Genomic DNA, 25,191 nt, shown 5'->3' on the forward strand with positions numbered 1-25,191 from the left:
CCTGGAAAAGGAATAGAAAACAAAGCCTAAAGCTTATAGAAGAGGGGAAAAATAGAGATGAGAGCATAAATAAACAATACAGAATCAACGAAGCAGTAGAATGGAATAACGAAACAAAGAGATGGTTCTTCAAAATAATTAATAAATTGAATCAAGCCCTAGCCAGCCTTATCAACAAGAAAAGAGAAAAGATCTAAATAAATAAAATCACAAATGAGAGAAGAGAGATCACAGTCAACACCAGAAAAATCAGACAACTATAAGAGAACACCATGAAAGATTATACGCTAACAAACTGGGAGACCTGGAAGAAATGGACAAATCCCTAGAAATGTCAAACGAGGAAACCTAAATAGGAGGAAATAGAAAATGTGAACAGACATATAAAAGCAAAGGAATTGAATCAGCAAGGCACCTGGGTGCCTCAGTGGTTGAGCATCTGCTTTGGCTCAGGTCATGATCCCAGGGTCCTGGGGGATCACATCCCACATCAGGCTCCCTGCATGGAGCCTCATTCTCCCTCTGCCTATACCTCTGCCTCCCTGTGTCTCTCATGAATACATAGATAAAATCTTTAAAAAAGAACAAAGATAAAAAAGAGAATGGTCCCAAATAAAATCACAAAGGAAAAGAGAAATAACAACCAACACTAGAGCAATACAAACGATTATAAGAGAACATTATGAAAAATTATATGCCAGCAACCAAGAACCTGGAAGAAATAGATCAATTCCTGGAAATATATGACATAGCAAAAATGAAGAAGGAAGAAATAAGAAACTTGAACAGATAACCAGCAAAGAATTTGAATCAGCATTCAAGGATCTCCCGACCGTAGATGCTTAGATCAATAGAACAGAATGGAAATCTGAAACAAGATACAAACCTGTAACTCTATGATCCATTAATCGACAACAAGGCAGGAAGGAATATCCAAAGGCACAAAGACAGTCTCTTCAACAAACCCTAACCCTGACCCCAGGATAAGAACAAATGGTGTTGGGAAAACCAGGCAGCCACATGCAGAAGAATGAAACTGGACCACTGTCTTATACGATATGTATAAAAAATAAATTCAAAATGGATGAAAGACCTAAATGTGAGACCTGAAACCATACAAAGAAGAAAAGATAGGCAGCAACATCTATGACATTGGCCATTGGATCCTCTTTCTAGATATGCCTCTGAGGTGAGGGAAACAAAAGCAAAAATATTATTGGGACTTCATCAAATTGAAAAGCTTCTGCAAAGTGAAGGAAACAACAAAAGGTAAAAGGCAACATACAGGAGGAGGGGCAAGATGGCGGAAAAGTAGGGTCCCCAAGTCACCTGTACCCACCAAATTACCTAAGTAACCTTCAAATCACAAATTAGGCCTGAGATTTAAAAAGAGACCAGATCGAATGCTACAGTATGAAAAGTTCGCGCATCTATCAAGGTAGGAAGATGGGGGAAAAGAAATAAAGAAACAAAGGGCATCCAAGGGGAGGGGTCCTGCGAAGAGCCAGGCTATGGCCACAGCGAGTGCCCCCCAGTCAGGAGAGCTCTGTCCCAGAGAAGCAGGAGCTGAACCAACCTTCCAGGGTGGAATTGGACCCGCAGGGAGTCAGCACAGGACCTTGGAGGGCGGGGATGCCCTCGGGCTCCCTGGGACACTAACAGACACCTGCATTCCCAAGAGAGTCCACTGAGCTCACTAAGGGGTACACGGCACATGCATTGACCCTGGAGCAGCTCCAAGGGGCTCGGGCGGTGGCTCTGTGCTAAAGGGGCTGCACGAACCTGGGAGGGGCTTGGCGGCGGCGCCTAGGGCAGAGGAAAAGGCTCCGGGCAGAGGGGGCGGTGAGGCTCCAGGAGCAGCTCAGTGGGGCCGGCTTGGTGGAGACGCAGCTGCACGCCCGGGAGCTCGAATCCAACAGTGCAGGCCCCGGAGGACAGGACTCCGGTACACAGCCCAGGATCTGGCCTCGCCCGAGACAGGCAGAGGCCAGGGGGGCCCAGGACCGCAAGGACCCTCCTGCGCAGAGCTGAGCAGATCAGAGGCCTTGCCCCGGAGCCTCCTGGACCATCAGACAGACTGCTCTGGAGTAACTGGGGGGGCTGAATCCAGGTTTCCAGAGCTGGCCTCTGCCACTGGGATTGTTCCTCCTGGGGCCTCACGGGGTTAACAACCCCCACTGAGCCCTGCACCAGGCAGGGGGCAGAGCAGCTCTGAAAACACCTGAAAATCAGCAGAACAAGCCCCTCCCCCAGAAGACCAGCTAGACGGACAAGTTCCAGGGGAAGTCAAGGGACTTAAAGTATACAGAATAAGAAGATACTCCCCCATGTTTTTTTTTTTCATTTCTGATTGCTTCCCCCAACCTTTTCCCCCTTTCTTTCTTTTTCTTTCTCTTTTTATTCTCTTTTTTCCTTCTTTCTTCTTTTATTCTTTTTTCTCTTTCTCTTTTCTTTCCTTCTTTCTCTCCTCTATTTTTCTCCTTTTCCCAATACAACTTGTTTTTGACCACTGTGCACTGAGCAAAATGACTAGAAGGAAAACCTCACCTCAAAAGAAAGAATCAGAAACAGTCCTCTCTCCCACAGAGTTACAAAATGTGGATTACAATTCAATGTCAGAAAGCCAATTCAGAAGCACTATTATACAGCTACTGGTGGCTCTAGAAAAAAGCATAAAGGACTCAATAGACTCATGACTGCAGAATCTAGATCCAATCAGGCAGAAAGTAAAAATCAATTGAATGAGATGCAATCCAAACTAGAAGTCCTAATGACAAGGGTTAACGAGGTGGAAGAACAAGTGAGTGACATAGAAGACAAGTTGATGGCAAAGAGGGAAACTGAGGAAAAAAGAGACAGACAATTAAAAGACCAGAAAGACAGATTAAGGGAAATAAACGACAGCCTGAGGAAGAAAACCCTACGTTTAATTGGGGTTCCAGAGGGCGTCGAAATGGACAGAGGTCCAGAATGTGTATTTGAACAAATCCTACCTGAAAACTTTCCTAATCTGGGAAGGGAAACAGGCATTAAGATCCAGGAAATAGAGAGATCCCCTCTAAAATAAATAAAAACCGTCCAACACCTCCACATTTAATAGTGAAGTTTCAAATTCCAAAGATAAAGAAAAGATCCTTAAAGCAGCAAGAGACAAGAAATACCTGACCTTTATGGGGAGGAGCATTAGGGTAACAGAAGACCTCTCCACAGCGACCTGGCAGGCAAGAAAGGGCTGGCAGGATATATTCAGGATCCTAAATGAGAAGAACATGCAACCAAGAATACTTTATCCAAGAAGGATCTCATTCAAAATGGAAGGAGAGATAAAGAGCTTCCAAGACAGGCAGGAACTGAAAGAATAAGTGACCTCCAAACGAGCTCTGCAAGAAATTTTAAGGGGGACTCTTAAAATTCCCCTTTAAGAAGAAGTTCAGTGGAACAATCCACAAAAACAAGGACTGAAGAGATATCGTGATGACACTAAACTCATATCTGTTGATAGTAACTCTGAATGTGAACGGGCTTAATGACTCCATCAAAAGGCGCAGGGTTTCAGACTGGATAAAAAAGCAGGACCCATCAATTTGCTGTCTAAAAGAGACTCATTTTAGACAGAAGGACACCTACAGCCTGAAAATAAATGTTTGGAGAACCATTTACCATTCAAATGGTCCTCAAAAGAAAGCAGGGGTAGCCATCCTCATATCAGATAAACTAAAATTTACCCCGAAGACTGTAGTGAGAGATGAAGAAGGACAGTAAATCATACTTAAATGATCTATCCAACAAGAGGACTTAACAATCCTCAATATATTGCCCCATATGTGAGAGCTGCCAAATATTTAAAACAATTAATAACCAAAGTGAAGAAATACTTAGATAATAATACACTTATACTTGGTGACTTCAATCTAGTTCTTTCTACCCTCGATAGGTCTTCTAAGCACAACATATCCAATGAAACGAGAGCTTTAAATGATACACTGGACCAGATGGATTTCACAGAAATCTACAGAACTTTACATCCAAACTCAACTGAATACACATTCTTCTCAAGTGCACATGGAACTTTCTCCAGAATCGACCACATACTGGGGCACAAATCGGGTCTGAACCGATACGAAAAGATTGGGATTGTCCCCTGCATATACTCAGACCATAATGTCTTGAAAGTAGAACTAAGGTATCCCTGAGTGGCGTAGCAGTTTGGCGCCTGCCTTTGGCCCAGGGCGTGAATCTGGAGACCCGGGATTGAATCCCACGTCGGGCTTCCGGTGCTAGAAGCCTGCTTCTCCCTCTGCCCATGTATCTGCCTCTCTTTTTCTCTCACTGTGTGACTATCATAAATTAAAAAATAATAATAAAATAATGAAAAAAAGAAATTAGAACTAAATCACAACAAGAAGTTTGGAAGGAGCTCAAACACGTGGAGGTGAAGGATCATCCTGCTAAAAGACGAAAGGGTCAACCAGGAAATTAAGGAAGGATTAAAAAGATTCATGGAAACTAATGAGAATGAACATACAACCGTTCAAAATCTTGGGATGCAGCAAAAGCAGTCCTAAGGGGGAAATACATCACAATACGAACAGGTGCAGCCAATGTGGAAAACACTGTGGAGGGTCCTCGAAAAGTTAAAAAAAGGGGATCCCTGGGTGGTGCAGTGGTTTGGCACCTGCCTTTGGCCCATGTCGCGATCCTGGAGACCCGGGATGGAATCCCATGTCGGACTCACAGGGCATGGAGCCTACTTCTCCCTCTGCCTGTGTCTCTGCCTCTCTCTCTGTGACTATCATAAAAAAATTTATAAAAGATTTTAAAAATAGAGCTACCCTACGATTCCAAAATTGCAGAGCTAGGTATTTACCCCGAGGATACAAAAGTCGTTTAGTAGTTTCGAAGAGGGACACGCAGCCCAGTGTTTGTAGCAACATTATCAACAAGAGCCAAACTGTGGATACAGCCCAGATGTCCATCGACTGATGAATGGGCAGAGACGATGTGGTAAATATAACCACTGCGACATCACTGGGTCATCAGAAGGGATGAAATGAAGCCATTTACAATGACGTAGGAGAAGTGGAAAGGACTTATGCTAAATGAACTCAGTCAGTCAGAGAAAGACAGATACCAAATACCATACAATTGTATTCACATGTGAATTTTAAGAAACCAAACAAACTGGCAAAGAGGCAGAGGGGGGGACGACAGAAGCAAACAAAAAAAAAAACACACTCTTAACCACAGAGAATAAACTAATAAATACCAGCGATATGTGGGGGGGATGGGGAATCAGGGAATGGGGATAGTGGAGGGCACCTGTGACCAGTACCAGGCGTTCTATCCAAGGGTTGAATCACTATGTGGTAAACCTGAAACTATATCATACCATGTTAGAAACAGTAATTCAAGTAAAACTTTAAAATAATAATTGGTAGTATTGATGAAATATGTGTGCACTAGAGATAAAATCAGAAAGGCAACTGAATAAATGGTGCTGGGAAAATTGGACATCCACATGCAGAAGAATGAAACTAGACCACTATCTTTCACCATACACAAAGATAAACTCAAAATGGATGAAAGATCTAAATGTGAGACAAGATTCCATCAAAATCCTAGAGAAGATCACAGGCAACACCCTTTTTGAACTCGGCCATAGTAACTTCTTGCAAGATACATCCACGAAGGCAAAAGAAACAAAAGCAAAAATGAACTATTGGGACTTCATCAAGATAAGAAGCTTTTGCACAGCAAAGGATACAGTCAACAAAACTCAAAGACAACCTACAGAATGGGAGAAGATATTTGCAAATGACATATCAGATAAAGGGCTAGTTTCCAAGATCTATAAAGAACTTATTAAACTCAACACCAAAGAAACAAACAATCCAATCATGAAATGGGCAAAAGAAATGAAGAGAAATCTCACAGAGGAAGACATAGACATGGCCAACATGCATATGAGAAAATGCTCTGCATCACTTGCCATCAGGGAAATACAAATCAAAACTACAATGAGATACCACCTCACACCAGTGAGAATGGGGAAAATTAACAAGGCAGGAAACAACAAATGTTGGAGAGGATGCGGAGAAAAGGGAACCCTCTTACACTGTTGGTGGGAATGTGAACTGGTGCAGCCACTCTGGAAAACTGTGTGGAGGTTCCTCAAAGAGTTAAAAATAGACCTGCCCTATGACTCAGCAATTACACTGTTGGGGATTTACCCCAAAGATACAAATGCAATGAAACGCCGGGACACCTGCACCCCGATGTTTATTGCAGCAATGGCCACGATAGCCAAACTGTGGAAGGAGCCTCGGTGTCCAAGGAAAGATGAATGGATAAAGAAGATGTGGTTTATGTATACAATGGAATATTACTCAGCTATTAGAAATGACAAATACCCACCATTTGCTTCAACGTGGATGGAACTGGAGGGTATTATGCTGAGTGAAGTAAGTCAGTCGGAGAAGGACAAACATTATATGTTCTCATTCATTTGGGGAATATAAATAATAGTGAAAGGGAATATAAGAGAAGGGAGAAGAAATGTGTGGGAAATATCAGAAAGGGAGACAGAACGTAAAGACTGCTAACTCTGGGAAACGAACTAGGGATGATAGAAGGGGAGGAGGGCGGGGGGTGGGAGTGAATGGGTGACGGGCACTGGGGGTTATTCTGTATGTTAGTAAATTGAACACCAATAAAAAATAAATTAAAAAAATTAAAAAAAAAATAAACAGTCAATCGAAAAAAAAAAAAAAAAAGAAAGGCAACTGAAAATCCAAATAGAGTCTTTAGAACCTCAAATCCCCTCCTTAGCTCAGCTCGGGAGATTCCTGCCATGTCTATTCTGACCCCAACAGAAGCCTATATTTTGATTCTCTGGGGAGGCCACTGACTTGGTGGAGTCAGGCTATCTCTGAACCCAAAACCTAAATAGAGTGCATAAATCTAAACTGCACAAGATACTAGGAGTCCCCGTGGAGGCACATGCCAAGACCCAAACTCTAACCATACACAGACATAACCCTAACCCTACACTTAATCATAATGTTAACCTAACCCTTAAACAAGACCCATCACTAATCGAAAACCAAACACAAACCCCAAGACCAAAACACATTCACTGAACCTTCCTGCCAACCCTCAGGCTAACTCTTAATCCTATTATGAACTCTTCACCCTGACCCCTAACTTAAATCTAACCCGAACACTAACCTCTAACCCTAACCTTAAAATAAGGTATTCAAATCCTATTCCTAACCTTAACCTGTACCCTAACCTTAACCCTCTAATACTAATCCTATCTCATACCCCAAACTGTACCCTAACCCGTACCCTAAAACCAACCCCTAACCCACTCCCTAACCCTATATCTTACCCTTTTCCAAAACCGTACCCTGACCCTGACCTGACCCTAACCCTAACCCCTAACCAAACACTAACCTTAACCCTAGCCCTAACCCCTATCCTAATCCTAACCCTCGCCCTAACCCTAAACCTAGCAGTAACTTTAACTCTAACTCTTAACTCTAACCCCTAACTTTAACCCCTAACCCTAACTCACACCCTAACCCCTAACCCTAACTGCAAACCTAAGCCCAACACTAACTCTAACCATAACCCTAAACCCAACTCCAAAACTCGTGCCCTAATCCCTAAAGCCTAAACCCTAACCTAACTCTAAATCCTATCCCTACCCCAACCCACATCCTAACTCCTAGCCACTGACCCTTACCCTTATCCCTCACCCTAACCTCTAATCCATAACCATAAGCATAATCACTAACACCTAACATCTAACCTAAGGCTAACCACCAACTGCCTCCCCTTCCCTGACCCTACCATTCATTCTACCCATTCACTTACCCTGTGGTTCAGAGGAGTCCGTTCTGATATGGACGTGGCCCCCAACGGCGCCTCCAGAGTCCTCCAGGGGGTCCTGAGGAAACCGGGCTCCTGTGAGTGCGGACATGGCCCCATGTGTTCCTGTGTCATAGTCAGTGGGTCCAGAGGACGCCGCATCTCCTGTCACTGTGGACTATGCCTCACATCCTCTGGAAGCCTCACAGCAAGTCCTCAGGAGGCCGGGGGCTCCTGTCAGCCTAGACATGGCCTCACATCCCCCAGAAAACTCACTGTGGGTCCTGATGAAGCTGTGGGCTCCTGTCAGCATAGACCCAGCCCCATATTTCCCGAAGCCAAAGTGCAGGTCCTGAGGAGGACGGGGGTCCTGTCAGTGTTGACGTGGCCCCACATTTATCTCAAGCCTCACCATAAGACCTGAGGAGGCTGGGGGCTCCTGTCAGCATTGACAGGACTCCAAATCTTCCCAAAACTTCACAGTGTGTCCTGAGGAGACCGGAGGTTCCTGTCAGTGTGCATGCGGCACCCACATTTTTCTTAAGCCTCACCAGAGACCCTGACAAGGCTGGGGTCTTCTGTCCGCATGGACGCATACCCATATTTCCCAAAGACTAGACCAGGGGTCCTGAGGAAGTCAGCGTCCTTTTGTGTGGACATGACCACACGTACTACCAAAATGTCACTGAGGGTACTGAGGAGGCCGTGACTCCTGTCACTCTGAATGCGGCCCCCAGCTTCCAGAAGCCTCAACTTATATCCTGAGGGGCCTGGGAGTTTCTGCCAGAGTGGACGCGGTGCCACATCTTCCTGAACCCTCCCCGCGGGTCCTGAGGTGGCCCAGGGGCTCCTGTCAGCGTGGATGTGGGCCCACAATATCCTGAAGCCTCCCCGCGGATCCTGAGGTAGCTCAGGGTTTCCTATCAGGGTGTATGCAGGCCAACATCTTCCAGAAGCCTCACCGAGGGTCCTGAGAGGACCGGTGCTCCTGTCAGCGTGAACACGGCCCAATATCCCCCTTTAGACTCCCTGCGCGTCCTAAGGAGGCTGTGGCTCATCAGGGTGGATGCGTCCCCATGTCTTCATCAGGCTTCCCCAGCACAGGCTGGCTCCTATTAGTGCAGGCAGACGAGGCCTACTGCACATGCGTGCACCCTGGGTGAGGCCTGGGCTTGGGCGCCCCCTTTGCGATGCTAGGCGCTGCAGGAGGCTGTGCAAGAGGCAGCTTGCTGGTGCAGGGGGCCGCACCTGTCTCCTTCCAGGCTCCAGCTGTGGCCTGTTAGCATTGGAAATGTCTCACTGTAAAGGAGCCCAACACCCGGCTTCCCCAGAAATACTTAAGGACAAGGAATTGGAGCCCACAGGCTGCAAAATGAAATGTGGACCAGACTTTAGCAAGTCCTGCAGAATTCACTCAACTCCCTTCCACTGTGGGTGGGACTGCGGGCTGTGTCAGCCGCCCTGGAAACAGTGTGGAGGCTCCTCAGGAAGTTACAAATACAGACACCCTGCGACCCGCAGGTGCAGGGCCTGGAGCTGACTCCGAAGATACAGATACAGTGAGACTCGGGGCACCTGCACCCCAATGTCCACAACAGCCAGGTCCACAGTAGTCACACTGTGTGAGGTATCTCGGTGCCCTCAGGCAGATGATGAATAAAGAGGATGGGAGATAGATGATGGTCATAGAGAGAGGAATGGCGCTCAGCTATCAAAGAGAAGGAAATCTTGCCATTTGCAATGACGTGGATAGAACTAGAGAAATCATGTTAAGTGAAATAAGTCAGTTGGGAAAGAGAATGACCGTGGGGTGTCATTCATAGGTGGAATTAAAGAAGCAAAGCAGATGAACATCTGAAAGGGAAGGAAAAACAAATAAGATGAAAACAGATGCAGGAAATACAGACTCTTAATTATAGGAAACAAACTGAGGGTCGCTGGAGGGTAGGGGATGGGTGAGGGTATCACAGGGGACCGGCATGAAGGAGGGCACGTGATGTCACGTGCACTGCTGTTATCTCCAACTGGTGAATCCCTGAATTCTTCCTCTGAAAGTATAATACACTCTACGTTAATTAATTGGGTTTAAGTTAAATTAAGTTTAAAAAATCAGTTGTATCAGAGCACAATTCCTTCTAGAATCTCTGTTCTGCTCCTTCAGCTTATGCCGGGACCACCCCCCTTGAGTCTGGTTTGTTTTAAGTAGGCTCCACGCCTCATCCATGGCCCAACCCACGGCTAGAACTCACGACCCGGAGATCAGGACGGGAGGTGAGGTCAGGTGTCGAATGCTTAACTGCCAGCCAGCCGGGGGCGCGAGAACAACACTGCTATATCCTGTGTCTCTGTGACATCGTTTGAAATAGGAAAGTGTCATGTCCCTCTCTGGCCTGCTCCTCCAATACTGATTTGCTGTCCGGGGTCATTTTGGGGGGCGGATGGATGTTATGGTTTTTTTTTTTTCCTATTTCTAAGATCTGCGACCATGATTTTGATTGGAATGACATTGAAACTGAGGGTGGCTTCAGGAACCGCGGACATTTTCACAAGATGAGGCTCCCACCCCCGAGCCCAGGAAGGCCTCCCAGAGACTGGTATGGCTCACTGCACAAGTCTTGTGCTCCTTTGTTTCTGTCTCATTATTTATTCTCTGTGATGCTCCTGAGAAGGGAGTCACGTCCTTCCTTTCCTTCCTGAGTGCTCATTGTCGGGAAACAGCAAGGCTACTCTGCTCTGTAGGGTCAGTTTGTGTCCCCTGACTTTACTGAACTCACTCCTTAGTTCTAACAGGCTTGATGGAGGCTCTCGACTTTCCTGTTTCTAGTACCACGTCTTCAGCATACAGGGACAGTGTGAGTTCCCTTTCCAGTTGTGGAATCTTTGCTGTTTACAGCTTAATGTCCTAGAAAGCCCGACAATAGAATAAAAACTGAGTCCAGGCAAAGGGCAGGAAGCCCCTATTAGAATGAGAACAGAGCTCAATGCCCTAGAAGGCCCCATATCAAAATGTAAACAGAACTTGAGGAATTGCTCCAGCCCTATGGAGGTCCCAAGACCAGCCCTTAAAACTAAGATAAAACCCACCTCGGGGTCCAAGTCCCTGCTCCGCTATGTCGGGAGTACTTGGACACAAGCTCGAGCTTGTAAATAAACCCTCGTGTGTTTGCATTGGTGTCGGCTTCTTGGTGGTTTCTCGGATTCGCAATCTTGGGCAAAACAGTCTGAGAAAAAAAACAAAACCAAAAGAAGCTCGGACGCAGGCAGAGTAAAAGCAAGGTTCTGAGAGAAGCAGTGGAGACCCCGGTGTTGGCAGGTCTTTTGTGTAGGCCCTTGCAGACCGGGGAGGGGGGGGGTGAGGTGAGGGGGGGTGGGGGGATGCTCAGCCCCAGAGCCAGTGGACTCAGCATCCCCACCAACATCCCGCCCATCAGGGGAGTCTCAGGGAGCAGCACAGCGCCGCCCACTGGAGGCCAGAGGCGCTGACGCCCACCCAGCCTCTGACCCCACAGTTGCATCTCCCAGGCAGATGTGCACCTAAGAATCAGCACCATGGCCCATCCCGAGACCCTGCACAGACCACTCACTGCCACCAAGTTGTCGGACCACAGAGGCTGCAGAGCTTCAGCTCTGCCTGGAAAGTAGGGTCTAGCTTCCTTTGTTCTTTGTGCTTTATTTTCATTTATTTTCTTTGATTCTTTTTTATTAATTGCCTTATTTTAATTTTTATGTATGTACCTTATATATTTATTATTTTTACTATCATGGTACTTTAATTGTGTTTCTTATTTTGGGATTTAGAATCTTTAACAAGCAGGCCAAAATAATCTGGTGTTTTTTATTTTGGGAGGGTAGTTGTTATTGTTTTTCTTGGTTTTCCTTTTTCTTCCTTCTTTCTTTTCTGGAAAAAATAATGAGATGGACAAATTCAACTCCATAAAATAACATGAGGTAGTACTCACAGCGAGGAAGTTCATCAATACACATATATGATGTCTAATTACAGTTTAAAACAATGATTATAAAGGTAGCAGCTGGGCTGGAAAAAGAGCACAGAAGAAAACTAGAGAATTCCTACTGTAGAAATAAAAGAACTAAAATCTAGTCAGGCCAATGTTAAAAATGCTATAACTGAGATGCTGTCCCAAGTGGAAGCCTTCAAAACAAGAAAGGTTATGGACCACAGAGGCAGACATAGGGAACTCAGCCACTTATTAAAACAATAACATTCATATCATAGGAGACTCAGATGATGAAGAGAGAGAAAAGGTGGGCCTTGCTCAGCCATTAGAAAAGACAAATGGCCACCATTTGATTCAATGTGGATGGAACAGGAAGGTATCATGCTGAGTGAAGTAAGTCAATCAGAGAAGGACAAACATTGTATGTTCTCATCCACTTGGGGAATATAAATAAGAATGAAAGGGAATATAAGGGAACGGAGAAGAAATGTGTGGAAAATATCAGAAATGGAGACAGAACATAAGGACTCCTAACTCTGAGAAATGAACTAGGAGTGATGGAAGGGGAGGAGGATGGGGGTGGGGGTGAATAGGTGACGTGTACTGAGAGGGGCACTTGACGGGATAAGAACTGGGTGTTATTCTGTATGTGGGTAAATTGAACACCAATAAAAAGTAAATTTATTATTAGAAAGAAAGAAAGAAAAAGCGGCATCTGGGTGGCTCAGTCAGTTAAGCTTCTGCCTTAGGCTCAGATCATGATCCAGGTCCCAAGGCAGGCTCCCTGAAGCAGGGAACCTGCTTCTCCCTCTCCATCTGCCCCTCTCGCTAATGGTTTTTCTCTCCTCTCTCTCTCAAATAATAAATAACATCCTGAAAAAGAAACAAACAGAAGAAAGAGAAATCTCCCATGTAGTAGAATTTCAAAGAAGTTGTCCAGACATTCCACCCTCAAGTTGATTAGCATAGCCTCCCACTCTTATGTGTGGAAAACACATAGTAACTTCCTTCTACAAAATATAATATGAAAATCTTAATATAAAAATAAAAATAATAAAAATAATAATAATAATAAAATCACTTTACTATGGAGAAAGCTGACAAACACTACCTCAGCAAGATGATCAGATCAATACCAAGACTGATAAATCATGTTGATAATATCTATCCTTTATATGATATAATAAAAATGGCAGTATATCTCTGTATATAATCCACAAAAACAGTTCAATGATGAGATAAACAACAGACATGTCCTAACTGAGGTAAATTTTACAAAATACTCTACTTCTCAAAGTGTTCCAGTTCAACGACAACAAGGAAAGGCTGAAAGACTGTCACAATCCAGAGGAGCCTAAGAAAACACGAGTACAAATGGAATGTGATATGAAGGATAGTAACTTAGCAAAATCTAAGGAAATCTGAATAACGTATGGTCTTTGGTTAATGCGACTATTTTAATATTGATTCAATAGCTAATATTTGTACCGGACTAATATAACACCACAATCATATCCCTGCCCCACACCATCCACCACCACACCACCGGCCCCCAGCAAGGACCCAGTGCAGCTGCCCCCCTGTGGGACATGCTCAGCCTCCCCAGGGTTCTATGGATACCCTGATCCCATCAGAAGCCCGATTGTCCCATAGAGAACCCAGGGCTTGCAGGGAGGAGGGAAGGCAAGGATCCCTGAAATGGTGGGTGCAGGTGAGTGGTGCAGAGGACACATTGGGCCCTGCCTCCGCCCACTGTCCCTCCTGGAGGTCGGCACACCCTGCACAGGACACCAGCCCCTAACCCAAAGGGACCTGGGCACACCTGGCCCCGTGCTCTGTGGGGGCTGAGGTGATTTGAGCCCCACCCAGCCCCAAAACAAAACTAATGGGATCCAGGCCCCCATGGTCCTGGCTAGCCCTGGATTCTGGCCCCAGGCTGAGTGAGCCCTCTCACAGCTGGATGTGGCCTCTTGGGCCCTGTGTGTGCCCCACAGATCCAGGTCACTGACCTAGGGCAGGCTGGGGGATCCTGGGACAACCCAGGGTGGGGAGAGAATGGATAGGCCGGTTGGCCCCACCCGACCCCACACCAGGAGGCAGGCTCCAGGTATTGGGTATTGGGGCCCCAGAGGGCCCAAGGCCGGGGTCCAGCTGCCCTGTGGGTCCCAGTCAGGAGCCCATGAGCTGCAGGTCTAGGTCATCTCTTCTGTCCTCAAAACAGTCACTCAGGCTGAAATCTCAGGACACACGCCCCCACCCGGAATCCACACATGCTCCCACAATGTGGACTCTAGCACCCGCCCCCCCCACACTGTGTGATTCTTGCCCTCCCCTAAAGGACAGAAAGGTCTCCCTCCCCAGGGGAAGCTGCACATTAGGCTCTGAGCCTGTTTGCTGTAAAAAGTCAATAAAGTTTTGTGGTGCGAAATAGCATAGCCAGGCCATTTCTGTGTCTCCCAGAACTCTGCATGGGGCGTGGAGAGATACCCAGAGAGGAGGAGGGGGCACCATCCAGGCCCCAAACAGCCCCTGCAGGGGCGCCACCAGGTACACACAGCTGACGTCCCCACGTGCCTTCCAGGGGCGGCCAGATGCCAGGGTCAGGACCCACAGACTTTCCTGGGACTCGGGCTCTGCCCACTGGACCAGGAGGGGCTGGGACAGAGTGACAGCCATGGAGCTTCAGGTCACCAGGGTCTGTGCACAGCGACCTGGGAGGTCTGTGCTCCCTCTGTCCAGAGGGCCGAGGATGGCCGAGTTCTGGGGCACTTCCTCCCCTCTGTGCATCCCTGTGCCTGTATGCCTGAGGCACAGAGGGCCTGTGGGGCGGTCAGCGTGGCCCTGGAAGGGATGCCAGGACACCAGGCCCTGGTGTTGTGCCCAAGATTGCAAATCAGGGAAACCACCAAGGAGCCCACACCGATGGAAACTCCCGAGGGTTTCTTTACAAGCTGGAGCTTGTGTCTAATTGCACCCAACACAGCAGAGCAGGGACGTGGATCCTGAGACTAAGAGGCATAGCAGCTTTATAGGGGCCAGTGGCACATGGGATTCGCAGAAAGTTGCACGATCATGCCGGTCCACAAGCTGGTGGCTGATTGAATTACACCTTACCCTATAGTATCCAATTGAGCTGGCCTATTACTTTGGTCAGAATCGTCGCACAGTTTTGGGGGACACAAAGCAGGGTTACATTGTTATAAGCTGATTTCCGATTAGGGTGTGCCCAGCGGCCTGACTAGGGTGGGGCAGCACCTTAAGCAATGAGCAGGTCATGTGGGGGTCATAGGTGAGGTGGCGAGTGTAGCATAAAATGGAATCAGTTCTGCCCTGCTTGTCCAGGAGTAGGGGATTTTTGTTAACTTTCCTGGGTCCCACACTTGCAGCTCACGAACCTGGGCCACCCTCACCAGGTGGACTCAGCCTGCACACCTTGTGGTGCTGGATCTATCACACCAGCGTGTGGAGGGCACCCTCCTTGCCCTAGTGAGTAGGGGCTGGGTGAGCATGGGGCTCGCCACAAGGCCAGGCAGCACAGGGGACCGAGAACCCCAGCCCTCACCCCAACTCGACTCCCACACACAGGCAGCAACAGGCCTCTCCACCATGGGCAGCTCCTCAGGATCTCCCCCAGGCAGCGCTGAGGTCTGGCTCCCTGATGGAGAGGCATCGGGGAGAAGAGAAGCAGCCTGCACTCAGCGGGACCCCTGCTGGACATGGGAATTTGGCCGAATCGGAACTTCAAGCTCAGCTGACCCTCCAGAGGAAAGTCACTGCAGGAGCGAGCCCCGAGTCGGCAAGGAGAGCCCAGCTATCTGCCCAGCGCCAGCACCAGAAATGATGTTGTGCCAACCATTTCAGCATTTGGGTGACCCAGCCAGAGGGTCAGATAGCTGCACATGATATCTGCATGTGATAGACACACACACAACCCAAAACGAACAAAAGTCGGAATCCCCCAATGTTGTCAAACAGCAGTCGGATGGTTACATACACGACGCTGTGGTCCCCAATAGGATACATGGAAGACGCTATAAACCATGACTGCAGAGGTACTGGAGGCACGGAGATGTGCCTGCTGGGTTTCAAAAAGGAGCACAGAGAGGTTGGAAGCATCCTACGGACGGGGTGCCCCTCCTAGGAAAGGACACCAGGTCCCTGTGAAGGCTACAGATGGTGAAATCTGTCCTCCTCTCTTTCAGCTTCTGGTTTTCCTCCTCTTTTGTTCTTCCTAATTCTAGTTTAGCCTCCACCCTGCATCCAAGACAATGACCAAAGAGACTTCCTTATGACATCGCGTCCTAGAGGAGGCCGAGCTCTGGTTACCGGGTTCAGAAATGGTCATTGCCTAAGTGTATGCTGATCCCCCGAAGTCGTGGCTTCACGGCTCTTCTCTCCCTGCAGAAAGAGGGGAACCACAGGTCTTACAATGAAAGACGCCCACTTACACTGAGGCAGGACTATCCCTTGTGGAGGACGTCATCTGGGCTAAGTAGTACAAGCGGGGCGATCAAGAATAGTTCGCAGGTGAGACATAAGCAAACACTTACCTTTGATGTCATGCTTTATTTGTTCATCCATTTATTATTTGTTAAATATTTTCGTTTCATGTCCTCTCTATACCCAACATGGAGTTCAAACTCACAACCCTGAGATCAAGATCCCCAACCAGGCCAGCCAGGCACCCCACTGCCATGTTTCATAACTCTTTGCTTCCTTGCCTATCTCTGCATCGAACTCGAACATTAAGTCCTGGACTTTAGCTTTAGTTACCTCCGAATCCTAGAACGTTCTCACTGTATCCCAATCCTAGATTGACATTTACCATTGAATAGCACTTTAAATAAATAGTAAAATAACTACTACAGTAAAGGAAATTATCAACTTTTCATGTGTGTGGGCCCTGCTCCCTGGGCTTCCAGGGAAGCTATGGTTTCTTTCACATTGACCAGGTCCAAATGACTCCACCACACCTCAAAGCCTGGGCTCAGTTTCTGCCCTGACACATGCAAGACCCCTGCGTCAATTAACATGTATCAATGAATCAAAGAGAGCCTGACCGGCTCAGTGTGGTTCATAAGAACATGGGACTCTTGTTCTAGGGGTAGCAAGTTCAAGCCCCATGTTGGCTGTAGAGATTACAGAAAAATAAAATCTTAAAAAAATCAATCAGTTGATCTTGGAGAGACATAGCCCCGGATCCCACAAGGGCAGAGAGCCAACTGACGAATCTACTCACAATATTATAAGCAGCAGTGCACAAAATCTGAACTTTCAGAAGTCTCCTAGAGTGGGGGACACACCAGCCTTAAGGTGTTCAGGTGGAGAAGTGGGGGCCAGTCCCTGGAGCGACAGGGTGGGCCAGGATCCCAGGGGTCCCAAGGATGGTGACGCCAACTGTTCCCAGGCACAGGAGCAGGAACCTGGCTGAGAGCAGCGGGGCTCGGGCCAGCTGTCTGCCCTGTGTGGCCATAAGCTGCAAACCCCTGTGCAGTCATGGGGCCCAGTTCCTGGGACAGACCAGCAAAGGCCAGGAGTGCGAGGATACCCTCCCGGGCAGGAAGAGAACAGGTCTCCACCAGGGCAGCCCCTAAAATTTGGAGTTTTAAACTTCAGTCACTTGTCTGTGGGGAGGCTGAGAAAATTGAGGCCGTTCCACTTTAAGTTCACAGTTAGCACAAGTATTGCCATCCCAGGACCCTGTGTATAAGAGCTAAAATTTGCATTACTTCAGTTACAGGAAAAAAAGAAAAAAATCTTACAGCTTAAGGTCCCAGAAAGCCCCATATTAGAATGAGAACAAAGCTCAATGCCCTTGAAGGCCTCATATCAAAATGTAAACAGAACTTGAGGAATTGCTCCAGCCCTTCTGGAGGTCCCTGAGACCAGCCCTTAAAACTAAGCTAAAACCCACCTCGGGGTCCAAGTCCCTGCTCCGCTGTGTGAGCTATACTTGGACCCAAGCTTGAGTTTGTAAATCAACCCTCGTGTGTTTGCATCGGTGTCGGCATGGACAATCTTGGGCACAACACCCCCAAGTGTTGGGCACTTGCAATCTTGGGCACAACACCCCCAAGTCCCCTCCCCACCTGGGCTGATACCCTGTCCCCTCCCACCCAGGCTGACCCTCAGTCTCCTCCCGCCCACAGCGGCTCACCACAGCCCCTCACAGAGGTCCCACAGCCACGGTCGGCACTCTGGCCATCCCCGGCCTCCCAGGAGAAGAAAGGAGGTTTCAGCAGGACACACTCCTATGGTGGCCCCAGGGCTCCCTGCCCAGGATGGCCGCTGGTGACTGGTCGGTGTCTGTGTCCCTGACGTCGGCTCCTCCTCCCCGGTTTTCCTGCAGGAAATGAAGGAGGAGGCCTCGTCTCCTCCAGGGACATCACGCAGATAGACCTGGACATCAACAAGATGTTTGGCAGCCAAATCAAGTTTTGGGACTGCTAGAGGGTGGGGAGAGGCTGTTGAGTCAGGGGGCTTCTAGGCCCCGGGGGAGGTCCAGGGGCTTCTGGGTAGGGAACACGGGACTTAAGAGGCCGGGGGAAGCAACAGCAGCCAGTAACACACCACTGTATGGTTGGGTGCAGGGGATGACACCCGTGCCCCAACCCCCGGGGCTTCGGGGTTGAGGGGGTCACTAGGTCGGTGCCTCTAGGGGTTTCCATGGGAGCGGAACCACACAGGGGTGAGGGACGGCCCCTTGAGAAGCAGGGGGCTGCGGTGGGGCCCGTGGAGGGCAGTAACCGGACCTGTGGGCCAGGCGGCATGGCCGTGGCTGGAGCAGGACACACATCGTTCCCATGAGGGTCGGACGGGTCAGGGTGACACCCACACTTGGTGTTTTATATATATCTAAATTCTATGCATTTAATTTGAGACAATTTGCAATTTGTAAACATACGTAGTATGATGACCCCCAGATAATACCCCTGGTCCAGCCAGCGCCCTGCATTGACTACACGGGGCCCCAGGGGCAGTTGTCACAGCAAACCCCAGACTGGGATCGCCTTTATCTGTAGACGTATCCATGTGCGTCTGAAAGTGGATGCCCTGTGTCGGCAGGCCCCCCATGTCATCCCCTCTTTCCCCACCCCCACACCATCCCCCTTCATCATCATCCCCAATAGCATCCCACCTATATCATCCCCCTCACACCGACACAGCCCCACACAATCCCCACCTACACTATTCCACCCACTTTCCCCCCTAAACCATCCCCCACACTCCACCACCATCATGCCCCTGCCCCCACAACATCCACCCCCACAGCATCTGTCCCCAGAAAAGACCCTGGGCAGCTGCCCCCTGTGGGACATACTCAGCCTCACCGGGGTTCTCTGGATACCCTGCTCCCATCAGAAGACCGGGTTTCCCATAGAGTACCCAGGGGTTGCAGGAAGGAGGGAAGGCAGGGAGCCCCAGACAGGGTGGGTGCAGGTGAGTGGTGCAGAGGACCCACTGTGCCCTGCCTCCACCCACTGTCCCTCCTGGAGGGTGGCACACCCTGCATAGGACACCAGCCCCTAACCCAGAGGGACATGGGCTGGCCTGGCCCTCAGCTCTGTGGGGTTGGGGTGATTTGAGCCCCTCCAGGCCCAACACAAAGACTAATGGGATCCAGCCCCCCATGGCCCTGGCCAGCCCTGGATTCTGGCCCCAGGCTGAGAGAGCCCTCCCACAGCTGGATGTGGCCTCTTGGGCCCTGGGTGTGCCCCACAGATCCCGGTCGCTGACCTAGGGCAGCCCTAGGAATCCCGGGACACCCAATGTTGGGGAGAGAAGGGGTAGGCCGGTGGGCCCCACCCGCACCCACACTAGGAGACAGGCTCCACCTGGTTCTGGGGCCCCAGGGCCCCGAGACCGGGGTCCAGCTACCCTGCGGGGAACAGTGCAGGAGCCCATGAGCTCAGGTCCAGCTCAGCTCTGCTGCCCTCAGAACCATCTCTCTTGCTGAAACCTCAGGACACGTCCCCACCCGGAGTCCAAACAAGCTCCCAGGTGGGGGACTCCAGCACCCGTCCCCACCCCACATGTGATTCTTGTCCTCCCCTAAAGGACAGAAAGGTCTCCCTCACCAGGGGAAAGCATGAGCCCTCGGCTCTGAGCCCCATTGCTGTAGATCGTCAATAAAGTGTTGTGGTGCGAAAATGCACAGCCAGCCCATTTATGTGTATCCCAGAACTCTGAGCAGAGGGCGTGGAGAGACCCTGAGAGAGGAGGAGGGGCTACATCCATGCCCCAAACAGCCCCTACAGTGGCGCTGCCAGTCACACCCAGCTGACATCCTCACATGCCTTCCAGGGGCTGCCAGACGCCAGGGTCAGGCACCATAGACTTTACTGGGACTCAGCCTGTGCCCAGCAGGCCAGGAGGGGCTGGGACAGAGTGACAGCCAGGGAGCCTCAGGGCACCAGTGTCTGTGGAAGAGACCTGGGTGGTCTGTGCTCTCTCTGTCCAGGGGGCCAGGGCCGGCTGGGTTCCGGGGCACTTCCTCCCCTCCCCGTATCCCCGTGCCTGTGTGCCTGGGGCACAGAGGGCCTGCGGGGTGGTATGGTGGCCCTGGAAGGGATGTCAGGACAACAGGCCCTTATGTTGTGCCCAAGATTGCTAATCCGAGAAACCACCAAGGAACCCACACCGATGCAAACTCCCGAGGGTTTCTTACAATCTGGAGCCTGGGTCCAAGTGCACCAGACACAGAGGAGTAGGGATTTGGACCCCGAGACTAAGAGGTGTAGCAGCTTTATAGGAGCCAGTGGCACATGGGAATGCTGAAAGATGCGTAGTCATGTTTGTCCACACGAAGGTGGCTGATTGAATTACACTCTACCTTTTAGTATCGACTTGAACTGGCCTATTACTTTGGTCAGAATTGGTGCGCAGCTTTGTGTGGCACAATGCAGGGTTACATTGTGATGACCCGATTTCAGATTAGGGTGTGCCCAGCGGCTTGAGTCGGGTGGGGCAGCACCTTAAGCCATAAGCAGGTCACGTGGGGTCATAGGGGAGATGGCTGGTGGAGCACAAAATGGAATCAGTCCTGCTCTGCTTGTTCAGGGGTAAGGGATTTTTGTTAAATTTACTGGGTCCCACACTGCAGCTCACGCACGTGGGCCACCCTCACAAGGTGTACTCGGCGTGCACACCTTGTGGTGCTAGATCTCTCACACCAGCATGTGGAGGGCACCCTCCTCGCCTTAGTGAATAGGGGCTGGGTGAGCATGGGGCTCAGCCTGAAGGCCAGGCAGCACAGGGGACCGAAGAACCCCAGCCCCGTCCCCACCCAGAATCCCAAACACAGGCAGTCCCAGGGCTCCCCCCCATGGGCAGCTGGCTCCTCAGGAGCTCCAGCCAGGATGGCCCCGAGGTCTAGCTCCCTGCTAGAGAGGCATCAGGGAGAAGATAAGCAGCCAGCGCATGGCAGGACCCACTTCCGCACATGGGAATATGGCCAAGCCGGACCTTCCAGCTCAGCCTACCCTCCAGCGGAAAATCACTGCACGCGCGAGCCGTTGGTATGCCATGAGAGCCTAGCTAGCCGCCCAGCGCCAGCACCAGAAATGATGTTGTGCCAACCATTTCGGCATTTGGGTGACCCAGCCAGAGGATCCAATAGCTGCACGTGATAGCTACATGTGATAGACACACACACACCACACAACCAACAAAAGTTGGAATCCACCCAATGTTGTCTAACAGCACCCGGATGGTTACATACACGACGCTGTGGTCCCGAATAGGATACATGAAAGACGCAATAAACCATGACTGCAGAGGTGCTGGAGGCACAGAGATGTGCCTGCTGGGTTCCAACAAGGAGCACAGAGGGGCAGGAAGCATCCTACGGAGGGGAGGCCCCTCCTTGGGAAGGACATCATGTCCCTGTGAAGGCTACGGACGGTGAAATCTGTCCTCCGCTCTTTCAGCTTCTGGTTTACCTCCTAGATGCCATTTTCCTCAATCATAAGACCAAAAATTTATTTTATGTTTTTAAATTTCTTTTATTGGAGTCCGATTGTATGAATTCTTGCTTCAGCAAGGGTGTCATTCAGGAGGAGAGGAGAGATAATGATTTTCCCAGTCAGGCAAAATATAAAGGAGTTCATGACCACTTAACCAGTCCAGTAAGGAATTTTAAGAGGGACTCTTCTAGTGGGGGAAAAAAAGAGACCAAAAGCAACAACTCTAGAAAGGCCCAGAGTACGTCACCAGAAACACCAACTCTTCCGGTAACACAAATTCACAAAGTTCATATCTTTGAATAATCACTCTGAATGCTAATAGACTAAATGCTCCAATCAAAAGATATAGGGTATCAGAGTGGCTTAAAACACAGGATCTGGGATGCCTGAGTGGCTCAAGGAGTTGAGCAACTGCCTTTGACTCAGGGTGTGATCCTGGAGTCTGGGATCGAGTCCCATATGGGGCTCCTGGTGGGGAGTCTGCTTCTCTCTCTCCCTAATTTTCGGCATCTCTCTCTCTCTCTCTCTCATAAATAAAATTGTTATTAAAAAAACAAGATCCACCTGTATGCTGCCTACAAGATGCTCACCTTAGACCTATAGACACCAGCAGATTGATAGTCAGGGGAGGGAAAATCATCTACCATGCTAATGGATATCAAACGAAAGCTGGAGGACCCATACTTATATCAGACAAACGAGATTTGAAACCAAACGCTGGGGGACACCTGGTGGCTCAGTGGTTGAGCATCTGCCTTCGGCTCAGGGTGTGATCTTGGGATCCCAGGATCCAGTCCCACATCGGACTCCCTTAGGGGAACATGCCTCTCGCTATGCCTATGTTTCTGCCTCTGCTTCTCTGTGTATCTCTCATGAAAAAATAAATAAAATATTTAAATCTCAAAAAGGAAGAAAAATACTGTAAGAAGAGATGAAGAAGAACATTATTTCATAATTAAAAAGACACTTTATCAAGATCAAACAACTAAATATTTATGCTGCCAACATGGGAGTACCTAAATATAGAAACCAATTAACAACAAACATACAAGAAATCACTGGTAATAATACACTGATAGGGGATTTCAACACCCAGTTATGGCAATGGACTGATCGTCTAGCAGAATCAACAAGTGAACAATAGCCTTGACACACTGGACCACAGGAACTCGACAGGTATAGTCAGAATATTCGATCCGAAAGCAGAACACACATTCCTTTCAACTGCACATGGGACATTCTCCAGAACAGATAATATCAAGGCCCACAAAACAGCTCTCAACAGGTACAACAGTTACAAGAAGGTTGATATCACACCCTGTACATTTTTGGACCACAACTCTATGAAACTTGAAGTCGACAGTAAGAAAAAATTTGGACAGACCAAAAATATGTTGAGTTTATGATCATCCTACTAGAGAATGAATGGAGCAACCAGGAAATTAAAGAGGAAATATAAAACAAACGAAAATGAAAACATGTTTCTCCAAACCTCTGGGCTGTACCAAAGGCAGTCCTAAGAGGGAAGTACATAGCAATACAGGCCTACCTCAAGAAACAAGAAGTCTCCAATACACATCATAACCCTACACCTGAAGGAGCTGAAAAAGAAATAGCAAACATAGCCTAAAGCCTACAGAAGAAGGGAAAAAATAAAAATGAGAGCAGAAATAAACAATATAGGAACAACAAAACAGTAGAATGGGAAAACAAAACTGAGAGCTGTTTCTTTAAAATAATTAATAAAATGGATCAAGCCCTAGCAAGCCTTATCAACGAGAAAAGAGAAAAGACCTAAATAAATAAAACCACAAATGAGAGAAGAGAGATCACAATCAACACCAGAAAAATAAGACAATTTTAAGGGAATACTATGAAAGATTATACGCAAACAAACTGGGAGACCTGAAAGAAATGGACAAATCACTAGAATGAGCAAATGAGCAGAACTGAAATAGGAAGAAATAGAGAGTGTGAACAGACCCATAACTAGCAAAGGAATTGAATCAGCAAGGCACCTGGGTACCTCAGTGGTTGAGCATCTGCTTTGGCTCAGGTCATGATCCCGGGGTCCTGGGGGATCAAGTCCCACATCAGGCTCCCCGAATGGAGCTTCATTTTCCCTCTGCCTATAACTATCCCTCTCTGTGTCTCGCATGAATACATAAATAAAATCTTTAAAAAAGAGAACAAATACATAGATGTGAAAGGACCTAAATAAAATCACAAATGAGAAAAGAGAAATAACAACCAACACTAGAGAAATACAAACGATTATAAGAGAACATTATGAAAAATTATATGCCAGGTACCTAGAACCTGGAATAATAGATCAATTCCTGGAAATATATAACATAGCAAAAATGAAAAAGGGAGAAATAAGAAACTTGAACACACAGATAACCAGCAAAGAAATTGAATCTGCAATCAAGAATCTCCCAACAGGAGACGCTTAGATCAATAGAACAGAATGGAAAGCCGAAACAAGATACAAACCTGTAACTCTATGATCCATTAATGTACAACAAGGCAGGAAGGAATATCCAATGGCACAAAGACAGTCTCTTCAACAAACCCTAACCCTGACCCCAGGATAAGAACAAATGGTGTTGGGAAAACCAGGCAGCCACATGCAGAAGAATGAAACTGGACCACTTTCTTACTCCATATATATAAAAAATAAATTCAAAATGGTTGAAAGACCTAACTGTGAGACCTGAAACCATACAAAGAAGAAAAGATAGGCAGCAAAGTCTTTGACATTGGCCATTGGATGTTCTTTCTAGATATGCCTCTGAGGTGAGGGAAACAAAAGCAAAAATCCTATTGGGACCTTATCAAATTGAAAAGTTTCCGCAAAGTGAAGGAAACAACCAAAGCTAAAAGGCAACATACAAAATGAAAGGAGATATTGGTAAACAACACATCCACTAAAGAGTTAGTATGTAAAACACACAAAGCAAATATAAATCTCAAGATCCTAAAAACAAATTATGCAACTGGAGATGGGCAGAAAAATGAATGGACTTTCTCTCTGAAAGACTGCCAGATGGCGACCAGACACAAGGAAATACACTAAGCATCACCCATCATCAAGGAAATGCAAATCAAAACCACAATGATAGTTCACCTGACAGCCGTCATAATGGCTAATATTAACAACACAAGAAAAAACAGGTTTTAGTGAGGCTATGGAGAAGGGGTCGCTCCCTTACACTCCTGGTGGGCATGCGAACAGAAGTAGCCACTGTGGAAAACAGTGTGGAGGGTCCTCTAGTAGTTAAAAATAGGTGATCCCTGGGAGGTGCAGTGGTTTGGTGCCTGTCTTTGGCCCAGGGCATGATCCTGGAGACATGGGATCGAATCCCACATTGGGCTCCCGGTGCATGGAGCCT

The 25,191-nt window shown here is 48.1% G+C and overlaps 1 protein-coding gene across 36 annotated transcripts in view; it reads right to left on the reverse strand.

The window, feature by feature from the left end:
- LOC140621427 (uncharacterized) overlaps positions 1–25,191 on the reverse strand; it is a 165,098-nt gene that overhangs the window by 60,468 nt on the left and 79,439 nt on the right. For 19 of the 36 annotated variants that reach the window (XR_012021103.1, XM_072806469.1, XM_072806457.1 and 16 more), the window contains 2 exons: positions 10,957–11,093; positions 7,879–7,951 (listed from right to left, as the gene is read on the reverse strand). The exons of 1 other annotated variant lie outside the window; for it this stretch is intronic. Coding sequence is in view for 18 of the 35 variants with exons in the window: in XM_072806469.1 (XP_072662570.1) it covers positions 7,879–7,951; positions 10,957–11,093 (210 nt within the window). In the remaining 17 variants the exon portion in view is untranslated. Of the gene's footprint in view, positions 1–7,878; positions 7,969–10,956; positions 11,094–25,191 lie in introns of all 36 variants that reach the window. 16 more of the 36 variants (XR_012021104.1, XR_012021100.1, XR_012021106.1 and 13 more) reach the window with 1 other exon arrangement.

This window comes from Canis lupus, chromosome 30 (assembly GCF_048164855.1).
Source record: "Canis lupus baileyi chromosome 30, mCanLup2.hap1, whole genome shotgun sequence".
NCBI classification, from domain to species: domain Eukaryota; kingdom Metazoa; phylum Chordata; class Mammalia; order Carnivora; family Canidae; genus Canis; species Canis lupus.